Below are 19,777 nucleotides of genomic sequence, written 5' to 3' on the forward strand. Positions count from 1 at the left end.
GCGTGTATTGACTTTTATAGTTGCACTTAACCTACAGTGCCTAGTGTCTTTACGAAGGACTTTACACAGTTATTACTGTTTTTGCATTTAATTTATTTTATATTTGCCACATTATTAATCCTATGGCGCTGCACTTATTGACCATATACCTCTCATCAGTTTGGTTGCCCTTCTCTGTACTTTCTTCAGTTCCCCATGGTTTAATTCATTATTGGTACCTCATGAAGGAATTTGACTAAATATGCACCCGATGCTGCAAATAACCTAACTTCTTATATAGCTACAGTATGTCCACTGTCTCCAGATATTAGCAAAATTAATACTTATTTAAACAGAACGTATTAAAGAAATTTATGCTTGCATCTAGACTGATTATATAAAACTTAATATTAAAGGCATTTTTTTTTTAGAAAAACAAACATGCCATACTTACCTGCTCTATGCAGTGGTTTTGCACAGAGTGACCCTGATCCTCCTCTTCTCGGATCCCCTGATGGCACTCCTGGGCCCTCCCTCCTGCCAAGTGCCCCCACAGTAAGCAGCTTGCTATGGAAGCACCCAAGCAGGCTTGCTCCCAAGTCACTGCTCTGCATGTCCATTCACACAGAACAGTGGCTTGGCCCTTGCCGCCTCTCTCTCTTCACTGGCTGTGATTGACAGCAGTGGGAGCCAATGGTTCCCACTGCGGTCTCAGCCAGTGAGGAGGGAGAGGCCCCGGAGGGCTCTCATGCACATCTCTGAATCATGACGGGGCTCAGGTAAATATTAGGGGGGCTGATGCACACAGAATGTTTACCTTCATGCATAGAATGCATATAGCATGAAGGGAAAAAAATGAGCCTTTGTGACCACTTTAACAATACCTGACTAATTCATTCTGATTTACAAATTCAACTTGTTACACCTATGCTACTCAGTCTTTGTGATGGTGATCCAACTAAGTCAAATATGTGTGTGTTGGGGGGGGGGGGGGGTTAATGTGATGGAAGAGTAGCTGCCCTGCCTTTCTCTATAATGGATTAATTATATACACTACATTGGTATCCACTGCTGCTGTGTTCCTGTCTTTGAGCTCATATCAGCTCATTACAACCGCCTCTGGCCACTCCCTGTGTGCATGCTGCCTGCCCTCCATACAGTGCTCAGCTCTAACTCAGCTCTGTCTTAACCATGGAATTAGGCAACTGGGGATGGGACAGGGAAGACAACCTGTCTGTGTGCTTAGCCTGTATGTGTGTAAGTATGGGGCTGTATGTTTACAAGTAGGAAGCTGTGTGTATGTACATCTGGGGATGGAAGGGAGCTGTGCAGGTGGTAGTGGTGGGGGAAGAAGGGCAGTGTGTATACAACTGGGGAAGTGCAGCGTGTGCATGTATATGGGGGTGTTGTGTGTGTACACGTGGGGGGAGCAGTGTGTGTATGCAGGTTTGGGAAGGGGGGAGTTGTGTGTATACAACTGCAAGTGGGGGTGTGTGTATGTACAGGTGGGAATGGCAGCTGTGTGTGTACAGGTGGTGACTGTATGTGTGGGGGGAGGGGCTGTTGGGGGGTCTTATCAGGTAGGCTGTACAGGCCCCATGATTTCTCATGGCAGCCATGCTTAACCCGCCCAGGCACTACAGACCAAGCGCTCCCGATGAAATATTGAGGGATATTCTGCAATGGGGAAGGATCAATTGAAATTAAGACTCTGGATGTTTTTGCTTTCTTTTTTTTACCCCGTATTGTTTTTATCAAAGTATAATTGCAGAGATACAATCATACCACCATCATGTTTGATAAAAGGAGAGAACAGAGTCTTAGAACAAAATATAATTATCTGATAACATGAGATCATACAGTTCTTCATAAATAAGTAGGGTCTGAATCTCAACGAGAGGTCTATATATGAAATATGTAAAAAAAAAGGAAGGGGGTGGTAGGGGAGGTTTTAGGAGCAGATAGATAATAGATGAAGCTAGGGGGTGCTTAGTGCTATAAGGACAGTTAAGACTTTAGATTTTGACCTGCTAAGCTTGGGGCACAAAGAGCAGTGCTGGTTGCCTAGGGGCAAGTACTTAGACTTAGAAGTTGTCTGACCAAGGCAACAATGGGAGAACCAAGGCGTGGAGATCAAGACCTCCTCCGGGAAACAGATCATGCAAACCCTGAACAATCAGAAGGTACATGGCTGATAAAACACAGTCTCTAGGAAATCATCCTCATGCCCTATGTATTGCAAAGGTTTCTGCAATGATGCATTGATTGTTAGTTTAATGTGGCACTGAGCAGGTACTGTGATACTGAGGTGCAACCACTAAATTATTTCAGTGCCTAATCCAAAGTCAGAAAATACTTCCCCAGCTATATGTACAAGGTGCATTCTTCATCACCTTTACTAGGTCAGCACTGGAAAGTCCTGGAAGACTTCTGGTTTGTTGGTCAGGATGCTGCAAGTACAAAAAACTTCTGAAGGCTGATGTTTGCCAAGGCTTGAACATTCACCTAGTAAAACCTGGCAAGTGTGTGTAGAAGACCATGTGGCAGCCGTACAGACTACAGAAAACCAAGGCTTAATGCTGAAAAGCCCACAAGTATTCACAGGAAAGGGAGTGACCTTCCAACTCAGGTCCTATGCCTTAGTAATGAGTTGCTGAATCCACCTTGTAATTGTGGATTGAGAGGAAGTCTGTCCCTTCTGAGAGCCCTCAGGCAACCCAAACAGGGAGACATGGCTGAGAGATAGACTTGCAGAGCTCTAACCATATAAATCAGATTATCTCATGGAATTATGAAGGCATTCACTGTGAAAACTCAAGGATCCCCAAGTCCTGGACATGAATGTGTCATCAGCACCAACTTTCACACCAATAGGAGTAAAGACTTTCCTGATTCTGAGTGCTTAGTTGGACAACCACCACTCCAGGGTGCTGGACGTGTTGATCAGACACATGGAACGATTCAAAGATTGTGCTTGCTGTGCTCACACTGTTAGGATGTTGAGTTTCAACAGTCTGAAGTGAAAGTGAGCATATGACACAACCTCAAAAAATTCCACCTTCAAGCCCAACACCCCCATGCAAAAGCAAATGGAAGGATGCAACAAATATGATAGATCCCATACCTTAGACTAGAGGGTGTAAAGTTTATATAAGAGCAGAAAAACACAAGCCAGGGCTCAAATATTCCAGTTGGTGCAAGGATCCATCAACAACTTTTGTACATTGAGGATACAGCCAAGGTACCATAAGGTTTGCATTGTCTTTTGCACAAGGCCCATGAGGCCATCCACTGACTGTTGCCACAGAAGAAAATCATACAGACACCCCAGAATGAGGATCTCCCAACCTCAATGAGGAGCCGATACTGGGGCCAGCATGTTTGTGAACACTTGAGGTGTCTTGATAAGGGAAAAGGGCAGAACAACAAACTGAAAGAGCTTGTCTCCTACCACAAACCACGGGTAGCACTAATGAGGCAGAAAAACGGGGATGTATAGATAGGCATCTTTGAAGTCCACTGAAGCCTGGAAATCCCGCTAATGACGAAAAGCAATCACTAACTGCACAGACTTTATACAGAACTTTGGAACATGAAAAAAACTTATCAAGCACTTTAGGTCCAGAATGAGTTACCCATTTTTGTCCACAAGGTCCTTAAACACAGAAACATCATTCATTAAAACCACAAACGTTATATTATGGTAAGACACAGCAGGGTCCACAGCTGGGACCATCGATGTCTTGTGGAAGATGTTTTACATTGGATACTGTTGCATAAACCATTTTGGAGGTGCAAACACCATGTCCAGGTGAGGCCAGATCTTGAACAATTCTTGCCGGTGCCACGTTAATCATCTCCCGCATGCAGAAGTTACATCGCCCTGCGCCCAGATGCATTCCTGTCATCATAAAGATGCCAGGGATGAGCTAACATGCACAATGCAAGTCACATGTATTGCAAAGTGTGCACACGCTATTTAAAAATTGGTAGGTGAGAGCAATGGGTTTTTTTGTAGCAAAAAGGACATGCAAAGCAGTTTTTAAAAAAAATCAGCTAATTTTCCATGTTAAAAGCAATAAATGTATGATATTGAATGTGTCTATCCACAATTACTACTTTCTTCTGTACCTTTACGGCTCTCTATTTACACTCGCTAAACAACTACTTAAGTCAATAGCAAATCAAAACCAAACTGCCATTGATTATGTCTGAAGCTCTGTGATGTCACAGTGGGTAAGCTGAGCCACAGAACACTAGCTGTGTAATGGAACATAGATGCCTTGCAGGAAACAGTTGGGCTGCAGAGCTTTGTTTTGTATTGTAAATAAGTTTTCAGTACTCAGAGAAATTATTTGTAAAACTGTTCTCAAGATTTATGTGGAAAAACAGCACAATATGCTCCTCTGTTAATTATTAATATAAATGTTGCTATATTTTGCTAGTGATTTTGATTTAAGTGTTTCTCTGCAGAAAGTAATGTGATAGATATATTCTTTGCAGAGCCATAACAGACTTTGCATTTTTATCTAGAGATTTAGATTTATTTATAATAGTAGTTTCCAGAGAATAAGGAAACCTATTCAGGTATATATGAAAGATAGTAAAACATACATTACTATCTTGCCATCCAATTTTCAGACTACCTTGTGCCTGGACCTTTTGTTTTAACTCTCGCAAATAGACAACCAGATACAAACTCTAGCTTTTAGGATGACCCTCAAAGACCCATTAATGGCAAGCTCTGCTACTTAATTGCTTGTAATAATTCAGCCTATTCTGACTTCCAAATAATCAGAGGTATTCATCGCACAGGGAACTTTTTGTTGATAAAACCTTTTTGTGAGGGGGTTTATTTTTTTTCCTGTGTAGAAATGAAACATATCAGAACACTGTGTCCTTGCAGTGTTGAACAAGTATTACAGAGGTTTTCACCACTATGACATGTCACTCTTAAGAGCAAATATCCCCTGTCTATGGCTACCCTTAGAAAAAGAGCTACATTTTAGCAATATGTTGTAAGGGTCTATTTTGTACATTGTATACAAATAGTACCCTTAATCACATGCATACAGGAAACAAGCTTTCTTTACTGCAGTCAAAGCACACAATGAACAATTTGTTTTATCAGATAAATTACAAAGACAAAATAAAAACTGACTGGTGTGCAACTTAAGTTGTTTTTTTGACATTAGAATTGTCTTTCCTATCCATATGAGGCCATATTGGGAGACAACCTCATGTTCACTACATCAACAGACTGGGGAAGAGATAGATCAGACAGATTTGATGTCTTTATCTAAACCAAATTTCCCATAAAGATAAGTGATGAACAGAACTGTCTGACCACTTATATTTTCTTGTCTCCCTTCCCTCTTCATTCAGTTAAAGAGACTCTGCCACATGCCATTATCAAGAGAAACCCCAGCAATGATACTTTTCCCAAGTTACCTCTCTTGGAGTGCTGAGTCCTAACTCTATGTATGCTACATGTGGGATGGTGTTGGAGATTACACAGGGTTACCTCCTTCCTACACCTCTTCATGTGACAATGTTTAAGCTTTTGAGCACTGTACCCTAGGAGGTCACATGCTCCTCCATAGCTGGAAAGACCTGGTATTTACCTGGTATTTACCAAGCTCTGACAAAGCAGTGGGGGCAGGGCCATCTTAACATATATACAAAAGTGCAGCACTAAAAACAAAATCAACTATTTATAAATGTGAGTGTACAAAGAAGACAGACACCGCTCAAACAAGCCCAATTTAGTCTTAGTCAGTGTTGGCCTCAGCCGCTGCTCCAGCCACTCCCCCTGATGACATCAGCTCTGATGAAATGCGTTGGATTAGGCCAACCGAGGTGACATCACTATGCACGCCAATACCGGAAGCGGCTCCATGGAACAAGACAGCGGCTGATTGGATGGTACAGTTGCAGTGTATTCTGACTATAAGTGGATCTTGTTTTTAGCGATGTGAGAGTACATTTATATTCCAATAGTTTTTATTGAATAGTTTTTCAGATAACAAGTAATACAAATGAACAATGTCCTGTCAAAATATGTAGATTATAGAACACCGCAAATAAAGTTTGTCAGACATAAAATATTTAACAGAAGACTAAGAACTCTGTAGCATAGCGTAGATAACCCAGACCAGGGTCCACAACCCTTATTTATCTGCCATATATGGGGAACTAACATGGTGGTAGAGAAAGGGAAAAGGGAGGGAACTGGGAAGGGAACCAGAAGGGGGAAGTTAGGAAGTTTAGTGGGAAGGAAAGGGGAAGAACCACTGTTCATGGACCTGAAATTACAACCAGAGTAATTGTCATTTGAGGCAGGACAAATGTTGCAACACAGATAAGGATTGGCGTAACTCACCCAAGCAGACAGAAGAGAGAATGATGAAAAATAGAGCAAAGAGTATAGAGAAAGCGAAGGAGAAAGCGAAGGAGAGGGTCAAAATGAGGGACATTAAGGCACAGAAATATACTGAATCCGCGGGTCCCATGTTTTGTCAAATTTTCTAGTATTATTGTGTAGAATACAGGTGAGCTTGTCGTTAATCATAATCCAATTCAATTTATTCTTAACATAGTCAAGCGGGATAACTGATTGCTTCCAATGTCTAGCTATATTAATTCTTGCTGCCAACAGCATATAGGTGATCAATTTATGGGACTGCCTGGGAACATTATCTGGAAATTTATGAAAAAGGGCTGTCTCTGTGAGAGTACATTTAGATACTCATTTATACTACACTATGATAGCCCTTTCTTTTCATGTATCTTTGGCTCACTTGTTCTGCAGTTTTTGATTGAAAAATCTTGGAAGGCTGACGGGTGAGCATATTGAGTGCTATATGACCATTCCCTCTTAAATGGTTACATATTTTTTGGTAAGGTAATATGTATTCACATGAGAGTACACATAGTACATTAAGCCTAAAGAAGCCTGGAAGACTGCAGAAGAAATGTTGTGATGACTTTGGCTTTTGGAATTTTAATACACAGTTTCTTTTGGGTTTCTAGGACTGCTCACTTTTTGTTTTACACTTTGTGTGTATTTTCTATACATATTTTGATTAATTTAATAACATTTACAATTAGTGGATTTTTTATAGTGCTGTGCTTCTGTATATATGTTGCTTGGATTTAGTATCATAAGTCCTAGTGATGGAAGCTTGTTAGATACTTTCAAAGTGCAGGGATTCCATTGAATATTAGGGTTGTCTCAACACATGGGTACCAGTGGCAGTCCCCCCTCCCCCATACCCATCACTGACCTTAGAAGCAGCAGGAAGGAACCAGCAACCTCAAACTGTATAGGAATGGCTGCTGGCCAGCCAGCAGGACAAGGATTTAGAAACTGAAGAGTTAACTACACAGCTACAACTGATCACCTTCTGCTGTCTCACAAGCCAATGGATGCTGTGATAACCTGCCCCTTTCCCAAGCCTGCCACCTTTGAATGAGAACAGAATATTGGAGCCTGGTGACCTGGTGAAAGAACAGAGCTGCCTTGGGAACAGGGGAGAAAGAGAAGGAGCAGAGTTGAGCAGGAGAAGCAGAGCCATTGATTTAGGAGAAGGTAAACTGAAGAATGGGCTCAAGGGAGAGATATTTACTGCAAGGGCTCCCATCTCTCTCTTTTCTCTTCAATCATCTCTCTGTACTCTCTGCTGCCTCTCCATTTTTCCCCTTCTCCCCTCTCCCTTCCCCCTCTCTCTCCCACTCCTGTCTCTTTCTCACTTCTCTCTTCCTCCACTCTTCCACTCCCCCCCCCCTTTGTACAGTATATCTATAGCCAACTTCAATGCATGCAAGTCGTTCTGAATTTCTCATATGATTAAAATGATATTATGAAAGAGTAAATATCAGCATAGAACATTTATTATAGAAAGTAGAGATACACTAATAAAGTAATGAGTAAATGCATAATAACAATGAAACACACATTTTCAGATTCTAAAATCCGCTAAATCAAAATATAGAAATACACAAATACTTTTTTTTATTATGACCAGTAATAACCTTTTTCTTTTTTTTTCAATCCCTTCTAACATCCTGCTTAAACTTTGTGATTTGTAATAGTACTGTTTGGACTTTGAAGAAGGGGACATACCCCGAAAGCTTGTCCTCAAAATTGTATGTTAGTGCAAATAAAAAAAGTATCACAGACAGTACTCAATTGTTATAAGTAATTGTTTTAAGTGGGTAAAAGTTGACCATATCAGAATCAGACTTGTGGAAGAAATAAAAATAGTAAGATATATATGTAACTTCTAAGCAGATGTGATTCAAGAATAAAAACAAGCTCTTGCCCCAAGAAGTAAAGGGAGCTTTCCTATCTGTACGTCTTGTGTCAGTTATGATAATACAGGCTGGGATTGAAAACAGAAAAATAATTCTGGGTGTCTGCTTTAGGAGATCAACAAGTTTGAATACTAGCAACATTTCCAGACTGAGAAACAAGCAGAAACTTTGATCTAGCAAAGTTGACATGCAAAAAGGCAGCAGATGTTGCCCTGGCTTTAAGATAAAGAGTTATCCTCCTTCTAACATATAAGTATATCTCACTCTGAAGGCAGAATGGGTACATACTGCATAAGTTTGGAAGAGTATATTTTTTCTTTTCTATTAACAGAAGTATAACATACCATACCTCTGCTACCTACCCTGCTATTTCTGCTTGCTTTAGCAGGTACTGGTATTGTCAGTAATCTCCCATGATCTTCCATTCACTATCAATTTCAAAAGTCCACGAAGAAATCAGAGTTGCTACTGTTAAATTCAGGACACAACACAGAGTGGGTGATTCCATTTCAGAAGATCAAAGCACGAATGCCTTCATAAACTCCATACAATCCTAAGCTTTAATTTTTGACATTTTGCTTTCTTTTTTTTCAGTTGAAAACCTACCTGATAAAGGCAGGACTGTATTCAGTCAAAGGTACCAACAATTTTAGAGCATACACGGGAACTGGGTCAGGTTCCAGAAGGATTTTGTCATACCTGGAAGAAAGAAGAATACTCAGCTCCTTAAAATACATAATTAACCAAACAAATTCCATAACATAGTTGATTATGTTGGCATTAGTGTTAACTATAGTCATGTAAAAAAAGTGCCTGTACTTCTCACATCAAGTAGTCTATTTCTCCCCCCTGTCCTCTGAATGAAGATTAAAAAAATTAAATGAATAAAGTGATTGTTGCAGGGTCATGACAGATGCATCTTTCATTGTGACACTGAAGCTCAATTTTTTTCTTTGCAAAAAATAAATAAATGTAAACTCATTGGTTACATTGCACTGCATTAGGCTTATACTTCATATCAGGTTAATAAAACCACATGCTACACAGATAAAAGGGCAGTTCATGGCTAAGACCCATCCATGCAGTACCACTTTACCTGAAATGTTAAACAAAAAATAATTAGTAATAAATCATATTATCCTTCATAAGGAAATAACTGAAAACAATGGAAATGATGGCCTGCGTTTTGTATAGATTTTTTTTTTGTGCTCTTAAATTTACACTCACAGGCCACTTTATTAGGTACACCTGTTCAATTGCTTGGTAACACAAATTGCTAATCAGTCAATCACATGGCAGCAACTCAATGCATTTAGGCATCTAGACGTGGTGAAGATGAGTTGCTGAAGTTCAAACCAAGCAACAGAGGAAGAATCAGGGGATTTAAGTAAATTTGAACATGGCAGGATTCTTGGTGCCAGACGGGCTTTTCTGAAGATTTACAAAATTTGCTAATCTATGGGAATTTCACACAAATGTTGAGGTGTACATTGCATTGCTGATGCTCAAAGGGCAGTGTACACCCTTATAACAATTTTTTTTTTTGGGGGGGGGGGGGGGGGGGGGAGATTTAGTTTGCTTTAAAAAAAAAAGTCATAGAAGTTCATGGTAAGCAGCGTGTAGCATGCAAAGTCTTTTCTGTAATGCTACGCATTTTGCAGTATTAAAGAATTTTAGTGATACAGTATGTTGAAAGCAATAAAAACATGTTTTAATTTAATTTTTTCATTTCAAAAGAACTGCTTTGTGAAAGCTTTTTAAAATGACACATATCCTTTATTAATTATTTTATTGTAATTTGGTTGCAATTTCTACAAAGAATGGATAAAATGCATTCCTGTGACATAAAAATAACCCATTACACTGGAACACAAAGTTCCCCACATAATGCAGATATTTATGAAAAGAACAAATATATGAGGTTTGTTATACATGAGCAAACAAGCAATGGGTCACAGTAATTCAAAGAAAAAGCAATTTCCATAGCCTTCACAAAAAGTATGATATATTAAAAGTCTGCCCATATTATGGACTTAGTAAATACTGTATAGCCATCTGTGCTGAAACAAAGGATAGTTTTCACCCTCACAAATCAGCATTTTTTCAATTTAAAAATGGAAAAGACTTGCAGGAATAAGAAACTTATTTGAGAGAACTTCATAAGCCACTTTAAAACTGCAAACCAGAAAACTCATACCACTTTTTTTGGTTAGTCATGATAACCACAATCAATACAACTTTCCTACAAATATTGCTTTACTACTTTAGAGTTTTACCAGACAAGGTTCCCTCATCTACTCTCCAACTTCTAAAACCCCAGATCTCTCAATTTATCTGGCACCATAAAAATCCTAGACTACCTACCCACACCATGCTACAAACCAAAAACCAAGATGTCCTAGGGTTGTCAAACACTATACAGTTGCAAGAAAAAGTATGTGAACCCCTTGGGATTACGTGGAGTTTTGCATGAATTGGGCATAAAATGTGCTCTGAACGTCATCTAAGTCACAACAATAGAAGAACACAGTCTGCTGAACATAATACTACACTAACATTAGCTGTTGCCATGGTTTAATTGCACATAACATGTAAACATTCGCAGTGCAGGGAGGAAAAAGTATGTGAGGACCTAGCTTAATGACTTCTCCCAGAGCTAATTGGAGCCAGGAGTGAGCCAACCTTGACTCCAATCAGTGTGATGATATTGGATGAGCTGTCCTGCCCTTAAAAAACACACACCTGTTTTGGGTTTACTGGTTTCAAGAAGCACTGTCTGATGTGAAACATGCCCTGCAGAAAAGAGCTCTCAGAAGACATACGATCAAGAATTGTTGACTTGCATGAAGCTGGAAAGAGTTACAAAAGTATCTCCAAAAGCCTTGAAAGTTTAGCACTGTTGCTACTCTCCCTAGGCGTGGTCGTCCTGTAAAAATGACTGCAAGAGCACAGCGCAAAATGCTGCATGAGGTAAAGGAGAATCCCAGAGTGTCAGCTAAAGACCTACAGAAATCTCTGGCACATGCTAACATTTTTGTTGACACATCTACAATAAGGAAAACATTAAACAAGAATGGAGTACATGGGAGGACACCACGGAGGAAGCCATTGCTGTCCAAAAAGAATATTGCAGCACGTTTGAAGTTTGCAAAAGAGCACCTGGATGTTCCACAGCACTACTGGCAAAATATACTGTGGACAGATGAAACCAAGATTGAGTTGTTTGGGAAGAACACACAAATGTACGACCATCTGTCCGCCAACTGAAGCTCCGCAGAGGATGGGTAATGCAACAGGACAATGACCCAAAGCATACAAGTAATTCAACAAAACAATGGCTGCAACAGCACAGAATACGCCTTCTGGAGTGGCCCAGTCAGAGTCCTGCCCTCAACCCGATTGAAATGCTGTGGCATGACCTTAAGAGAACGATTCACACCAGGCATCCCAAGAATATTGCTACACTGAAACAGTTTTGTGAAGAGGAGTGATCCAAAATTACTCCAGATCGTTGTGCAGGTCTGATCTGCAACTACAGGAAACGTTTGGTTGAGGTTATTGCTGCCAAAGGAGGGTCAACCAGTTATTAAGTCCAAAGGTTCACATACTTTTTCCTCCCTGCACTGTGAATGTTTACATGTTATGCGCAATTAAACCATGGCAACATCTAATGTTTGTGTAGTATTATGTTCAGCAGACTGTGTTCTTCTTTTGTTGTGACTTAGATGACGTTCAGAGCACATTTTATGCCCAATTCATGCAAAACTCCACGTAATCCCAAGGGGTTCACATACGCTTTCTTGCAACTGTATACTACCATGCAGCACAATTTGCTCATCTGACTAAATACTATGCTTTATTTGAGATACCACTGTTTGTAAGCATTGAAGGCACAGACTGCATTTCCATACACATCTCCAATCTGCTTTGGCTGCCATTCAGGGATAGAACTACACTAATCAACCCGATCTTCACACAATACCTTACAATATGGGATATAACATAAAACCTCCAGGTGGTTTATTATCCCACATTTAGCTAAGGTAGGGGAGTGGTGTGTTAATGCATAATACCATTGGAGAGTATCATCCCTTGAAAAATGCTAAACCAAATAGGTTTATGTAGTAGATTGGACTTGGCAAATTCAGGTACCCGTTCCCCTCCCTCCCCAAAGGTCCGCAGTCTCTGGTCATCTAATTTACTGTCTGCAGTCTCTGGTCATCCCCTGCACTGTCTGCAAACTCTAGTCATCTCCTGCACTGTGTCCGCAGTGTCTGGTCATCTCCTGCACTGTGTCCGCAGTCTCTGGTCATCTCCTGTACTGTGTCCGCAGTCTCTGGTCATCTCCTGTACTATGTCCACAGTCTCTGGTCATCTCCTGTACTATGCCCGCAGTCTCTGGTCGTCTCCTGTACTGTGTCCGCAGTCTCTGGTCATCTCATATACTGTCTCTGCAGTCCATTGGTTCAGAATATTTTTTTCTTGTTTTTCTCCTCTAAAACCTAGGTGCGTCTTATGGAGCAAAAAATACGGTATATGATTGCCATGGTTGCGATATTTGAGCGTGCCAATTTATTTATAATATTTGTATACAATTGATCTGTGAGTGCAATACTTTGTCAACTGCATGGTTCAATATATTGGGACTATTTTCACATTTGGACTTATTTATATTATCATTTATATGGTTGCCTTAGTCGCGACATTTTAGTGTGGCAATTCATTTATAATATTTGTATACAACTGACCTAATTGTCTTGCCAGCAGCTTTTTTTTTCATGTATTCACTATTTGCGCAGCTTTTTTTGATTCTTTTTGACAATGATACGCCCACCTCCTGTTTCACTTACATGGACAGCTCCTTTGAACGCATGATGTCAGGTCACAGCAATAGATTTCAAATGCAAATAGCACACTTAGAATCTACTTCAAACCTTTTACCTGCTTAATTGATGAAGAAAAAATGAAGGAGTAGCCCACACCTGGCCATGAAACAGCTTTTGATTCAACTGTACAATTACTTTTGGTCCCTTGAAAGAGGGGGGATGGGTTTTCTTAAGAGCTGTAATTCCTAAATGATTCTTCCAATTTGGATTTACATACCCTCAAATTAAACCTGATAGTGTGCACTTTTTAGCCCATATCCATAATATAACTATAGCTTGAATATATATATATATATATATATATATATATACACATATATATATATATACACACATATACATACACACACACACATACATACATACATACATACATACAGTATCTCACAGAAGTGAGTACACCCCCTCACATTTTTGTAAATATTTTATTATATCTTTTCATGTGACAACACTGAAGAAATGACACTTTGCTACAATGTAAAGTAGTGAGTGTACAGCTTGTATAACAATGTAAATTTTCTGCACCCTAAAAATAACTCACACAGCCATTAATGTCTAAACCACTGGCAACAAAAGTGAGTACATACCTTGAAAATGTCCAAATTGGGCCTAAAGTGTCAATATTTTCTGTGGCCACCATTATTTTCCAGCACTGCCTAAACCCTCTTGGGCATGGAGTTCACCAGAGCTTCACAGGTTGCCACTGGAGTCCTCTTCCACTCCTCCATGACGACATCACGGAGCTGGTGGATGTTAGAGACCTTGTGCTCCCCCACCTTCTGTTTGAGGATGCTCAATAGGGTTTAGGTCTGGAGATATGCCTGGCCAGTCCATCACCTTTACCCTCAGCTTCTTTAGCAAGGCAGTGGTCATCTTGGAGGTGTGTTTGGGGTCGTTATGTTGGAATACTGCCCTGTGTCTCCGGTGGGAGGGGATCATGCTCTACTTCAGTATGTCACAGTATATGTTGGCATTCATGGTTCCAACAATAAACTGTAGCTCCCCACTGCCGGAAGCACTCATACAGCCCCAGACCATGACACTCCCACCACCATGCGCCACACATGCTTGACACCATCTGAACCAAATAAGTTTATCATGGTCTCATCAGACCACAGGACATGGTTCCAGTAATCCATGTCCTTAGTCTGCTTGTCTTCAGCAAACTGTTTGTGGGCTTTCTTGTGCATCATCTTTAGAAGAGGCTTCCTTCTGGGAAGACAGCCATGCAGATCAATTTGATGCAGTGTGTGGCGTATGGTCTGAACACTGACAGGCTGACCCCCCACCCCTTCGACCTCTGCAGCAATGCTGGCGGCACTCATATGTCTATTTCCCATAGACAACCTCTGGATATGACGATGAGCATGTGCACTCAACTTCTTTGGTCAACCATGGCGAGTTCTGTTCTGAGGGGAACCTGTCCTGTTAAACCGCTGTATGGTCTTGGCCACTTGCTGCAGCTCAGTTTCAGGGTCATGGCAATATTCTTATAGCCTAGGCCAGGGGTGGGCAAACTGTGGCTCTCCAGCTGTGGTGGAACTACATTTCCCATGAGGCATTGCAACATTACAAAAATGCCAGTTACAGCAATGACTTGCAGAGGCATGATGGAACTTGTAGTCCTGCAACAGCTGGAGAGCTGCAGTTTGCCCACCCCTGGCCTAGGCCACCTTTATGTAGAGCAACAATTCTTTTTTTCAGATCCTCAGAGTTCTTTGCCATGAGGTGGCATGTTGAACTTCCAGTGACCAGTATGTAAGAGCGATAACACCACATTTAACACACCTGCTCCCCATTCACACCTGAGACCTTGTAACACTAATGAGTCACATGACACCGGGGAGGAAAAATGGACAATTGAGCCCAATTTGCACATTTTCACTTAGGGGTGTACTCACTCTTGTTGCCAGTGATTTATACATTAATATCTGTGTGTTGAGTTATTTTGAGGGGACAGCAAATTTACACTGTTATACAAGCTGTACACTCACTACTTTACATTGTAGCAAAGTGGCATTTCTACAGTGTTGTCACATGAAAAGATATAATAAAATATTTACAAAAATGTGAGGGGTGTACTCACTTCTGTACTGTACTGCAACCTATCACAGTACCACGCTTGAATTCACTGAGCTCCTGAGAGCGACCCATTCTTTCACAAATGTTTGTAGAAGCAGTCTGCATGCCTAGGTGCTTGATTGTATACACCTAGTGTCAGGGATGCGGGTGTGACCAGAGATGTGTGTACTGACACAGGGAAACACAGGCTCCAGATATGGTGTCAGGGATCCCCTCGATCCCCGCCGCGATGGTCCCGGCGCAGGCGCAGTATGCCGCCCTGTGCAGGGACTCGAGCACTGGGTCCGGGCCGGCCGCGGCGTTCGAGTTCGCGCATGCGCAGTAGAAGCCGCGGCCGCCCGCTGGGCACCAATGGCAGCGCAGGGCGGGATATTTAAACGACCCTGAGCTGTCATTCAGTGCCTTCTGGTCTTACCTGTATCCTGTATCCGTGAACCTGTGTATTGTAAGTTGCTGACCCGGATTGTACCTGACCTTGCTGTATTTCTCCTGCCCAGACCCTTGCTTTGCCTGACCTCTCTCCTGAATGCCCCCTATTGGATTTGACCTGCTGTTGCTGACCTGGCGTGCGACCCGACTATTCTATGCCCGCTGCCTTGTACCTTGCCGTCCTCTCTGTTACCGACCCGGCCCGTCTGACCTTGCTCATCCATCCCGTGCAGTGGGGTCTGCTGACCTCCTCATATCAGACTCTTCCCCGTGGGAGCCCTTGGCGCATACCACTACCACTGACGGACGCACCCAGTAGCCACGACCTGGTCTCAGGGGGCTCCAAGTCCATCCCCACCAACAGGGGCCCTGGTGAACAAGCACCCTGGGACTTAGACTCCGTGTGCTGGGGACGCCTACTCAGTGGAGTGCTAGTGGTACCGCCAGGCGGTCCCTTACAGTACCAGAAGGCCATGACTGAGTCTAGAGGAGGGCCCTCGCCGCTTGAGGAGATCTGCAGGCACCTGTCTAACTTGACGCAGGCCGTATCGGCCCTGCAGGACAGATGTCAGCAGATTGAGAATCACTTCCAGACCTGCACTATATCCGTTTCTGCCCCACAGGCCGCGGTCCCCGCACCCCCGGCCGTAGCAGCCCCTGTACCGGTTTCTGGGGCATCCGCCCCACTCCCGGCGGCCGAACCCCGAGTACCCCTACCGGAACGGTTTCACGGGGACCGCACACGCTTCAGGTCATTCCGTGAGTCCTGTCTCCTCTATTTTGAGTTGCAACCACGAACCTTTGTGACTGAATCCGTGAAGGTGGGGTTCGTCATCTCCCTCCTGCAGGGTGAACCCCAAGACTGGGCCCACCGACTGCGGGGAAAAAATGACCCTCACCTTAGCTCGGTTGACTTTTTTTTTGACGCAATGGCCATCCTATACGATGACCCACAGCGGGCAGCTTCTGCTGAAGCTACTTTGTACACGCTCCGGCAGGGCCGCCGAGCGGCGGAGGAGTACGCGTCTGAATTTAGGCGCTGGATGGGGGACACACGGAACGAGTTTGCTCTCCTGCATCAGTTCCGTATAGGCCTATCAGAAGGCCTGAAAGATGAGCTCGCCCGGGTGGAGGTGCCTGAGACTTTAGAGGACTTAATTGCACTGACTATTAAGATTGACCGTAGACTGCGGGAACACAGGTTTGAGAGGTCCGGCCAGGGTCATGGAAATCCCTGGGGGCCATTTCAAGGGCCCAGTCAAGCACCTAGGCCAAACATCCAGAACCGGCCACCTGGAGATATCCCTGAACCTATGCAACTCGGCCTGGCGCGGCCTAAACTATCTCCAGAGGAACATCAGCGCAGACGATCCCAGAACCTGTGCCTCTACTGTGGCGAAGCTGGTCATATGGTACGATCCTGCCCGCAGAAACTGAGTAAGTGCACCTCTTCTTCCTTGTCCATTGGCAATGTTAGTCCATCCCAATACTTAGTGGTGCCCCTTTCCTTTCAGTTCCGGAAAGGACCGTGGAAGTGTCGGCCATAGTTGATTCGGGGGCATGCAGCTGCTTCCTGGACATTAAGTTTGCTCACCAGCAGGGTATTCCTCTCCAATTGAAACAGAAGGGGTTCAATATTTATTTGGCCGACGGTTCCCGGATAAAATCAGGGGTGGTGAACCAGGAAACCCCCTCCATCGCCACTGTCCTTGCTTGCCAGCACCAGGAACTGCTCCGCCTGGATGCTATAGCTTCACCCCTCTTCCCAGTCATTTTGGGGCTCCCATGGTTACGGGCCCATAACCCCCAAATTGACTGGGAGACCGGAGTAATTTCGTTCCCTTCTCCATACTGTCGGGTATACTGCCGCACTTCGGGCCCGGGGGTCCCCCAAATCCTCCTGTGCTCTGAGGGGGAAGCTGAATTAAAACAGGTAATCCCGGCAGCCTACCATGAGTTTCTAGATGTGTTCAGCAAGCGGGGAGCTGATACTCTACCCCCCCACCGCCCTTATGACTGTCCCGTTGACCTGTTACCCGGTTCAGAAATTCCTTTTGGGCGAATCTTTCCCCTTTCAGAGCTCGAATTGGGAGCCCTGAAGGAATATATCGAGGACAGCCTCCAGAAGGGGTTCATCCGCCCCTCCACTTCACCGGCGGGGGCGGGAATTTTCTTTGTTGAAAAAAAGGACAAAACCTTGAGGCCGTGTATCGATTACAGGGAGTTGAACAGGGTCACGATAAAGAACCGTTACCCACTGCCGTTAGTACCAGAATTGTTCCAAAGTTTAAAAACAGCAGTGGTTTTTACAAAGCTGGATTTGAGGGGAGCATACAACTTGGTTCGCATAAGGGAGGGGGACGAGTGGAAGACGGCCTTCCGCACCCGCTTCGGCCATTTTGAATATTTGGTCATGCCGTTCGGGTTGTGTAATGCTCCGGCCACGTTTCAACACTTTGTGAATGACATTTTTAGGGACTTCCTGGATGTCTTTGTTATCGTCTATCTAGACGACATTTTGATTTTCTCCCCTTCCTTGGGGGAACACAGAATACATGTAGCGAGGGTATTGGGGCGATTGCGGCAGCATGGGTTGTACGCCAAGGCAGAGAAATGTTGTTTCGAACAATCCAGCATTACTTTCTTGGGCCTGATCATCTCCACCGCGGGGGTCGCGATGGATCCCCAGAAAGTCGCTGCAATACTGGATTGGCCTGAACCCACGGACAGGAAAGGCGTCCAACGGTTTATTGGTTTTGCAAATTTTTACCGAATGTTCATCAAGAACTTCTCGGGTCTGGTCTCCCCCATTACTCAGCTAACCAAGCTGGGAACCCGGTTCAGATGGACACCTGAAGCTCAGAAAGCTTTTGAAGCCTTGAAGAAGTTGTTCACCTCGGCACCCATTTTGGGTCACCCAGACGCCGCCCTGCCCTACATCCTGGAAGTGGATGCATCGGAGAATGCGGTAGGTTCCATTCTCTCCCAGCGGAAGGGCACCAAGGAATTGCTCCATCCTGTAGCTTTCTTCTCACGGAAGCTTACCCCAGCAGAGAGGAATTATGATATCGGTGATCGAGAGCTACTGGCGATCAAAACGGCATTAGAGGAATGGAGGTACCTGCTGGAAGGTGCTATGCACCCCATCTTAATTTTTACTGATCACAAAAACCTAGAATATCTGAGAACCGCCAAGCGTTTACGCCCGCGACAGGCAAGATGGGCACTATTCTTTTCTAGATTCAACTTCCACATTACGTACCGGCCTGGATCAAAGAACACTAAGCCAGATGCGTTATCACGTATGTACGAGGACGCCAAGGAGACCCCAGTACCCGACACCATCTTGTCCTCGGGAAACTTCTTGGCCCTTCAGTCGGACCTTCGTTCCACCTCAGCCGGAGGGCTCCTCCAGAACAAGGGGGGACTCCTATGGAGGGAAGATCGGATTGTGGTGCCGGAGGAAGCCCGAACCCTGGTCTTGGGCCATTGCCATGACCACCCGATGGCGGGGCACTTTGGCCCAGAAAAGACCCTGGAACTTCTCCGACGCTCCTTCTGGTGGCCGGACATGGCTAAAGATTGTAAGGGCTATGTAAGGTCCTGTATCACCTGCCAAAAGAATAAGCCTTCCAGAAACAAAGTTTGGGGTCTGCTGCGACCCTTACCGATTCCTGAACGGCCTTGGCAAAAGATATCGTTAGACTTTATAGTCGAGCTTCCGCCATCACTAGACCACACAGCAATCCTGGTGGTCGTAGACCGCTTGTCCAAGATGGCCCACTTCATCCCGTTGAAGAAAACCCCCTCGGCAGCCGAGACTGCGCGAGTTTTCATTCGTGAGGTAGTAAGGCTGCATGGGGTCCCCGAAGACATTGTCTCAGACCGAGGGGTCCAGTTCACGTCGAGATTTTGGAGGGCACTGTGCAAAGCCCTGGACATCAAATTGTCCCTTTCCTCTGCATTCCACCCTCAAACTAACGGTCAAACCGAAAGGACCAATCAGACCCTGGAGCAATACTTGAGATGCTACACTTCATTTACTCAAGATGACTGGATGCCACTTCTCCCCCTAGCGGAATTCG

General features: G+C 43.7%; 1 protein-coding gene across 2 annotated transcripts in view; it reads right to left on the reverse strand.

The window, feature by feature from the left end:
• Positions 1-19,777, reverse strand: part of ULK4 (unc-51 like kinase 4) — an 898,798-nt gene that overhangs the window by 429,749 nt on the left and 449,272 nt on the right. For both annotated transcript variants that reach the window (XM_089672503.1, XM_089672504.1), the window contains exon 30: positions 8,902-8,994. In XM_089672503.1, coding sequence (XP_089528629.1) covers positions 8,902-8,994 — 93 coding nt within the window. The remainder of the gene's footprint in view (positions 1-8,901; positions 8,995-19,777) is intronic.

This window comes from Staurois parvus, unplaced genomic scaffold (assembly GCF_062004578.1).
Source record: "Staurois parvus isolate SC_StPar_1 unplaced genomic scaffold, SC_StPar_1.0 ptg000130l, whole genome shotgun sequence".
NCBI lineage: Eukaryota > Metazoa > Chordata > Amphibia > Anura > Ranidae > Staurois > Staurois parvus.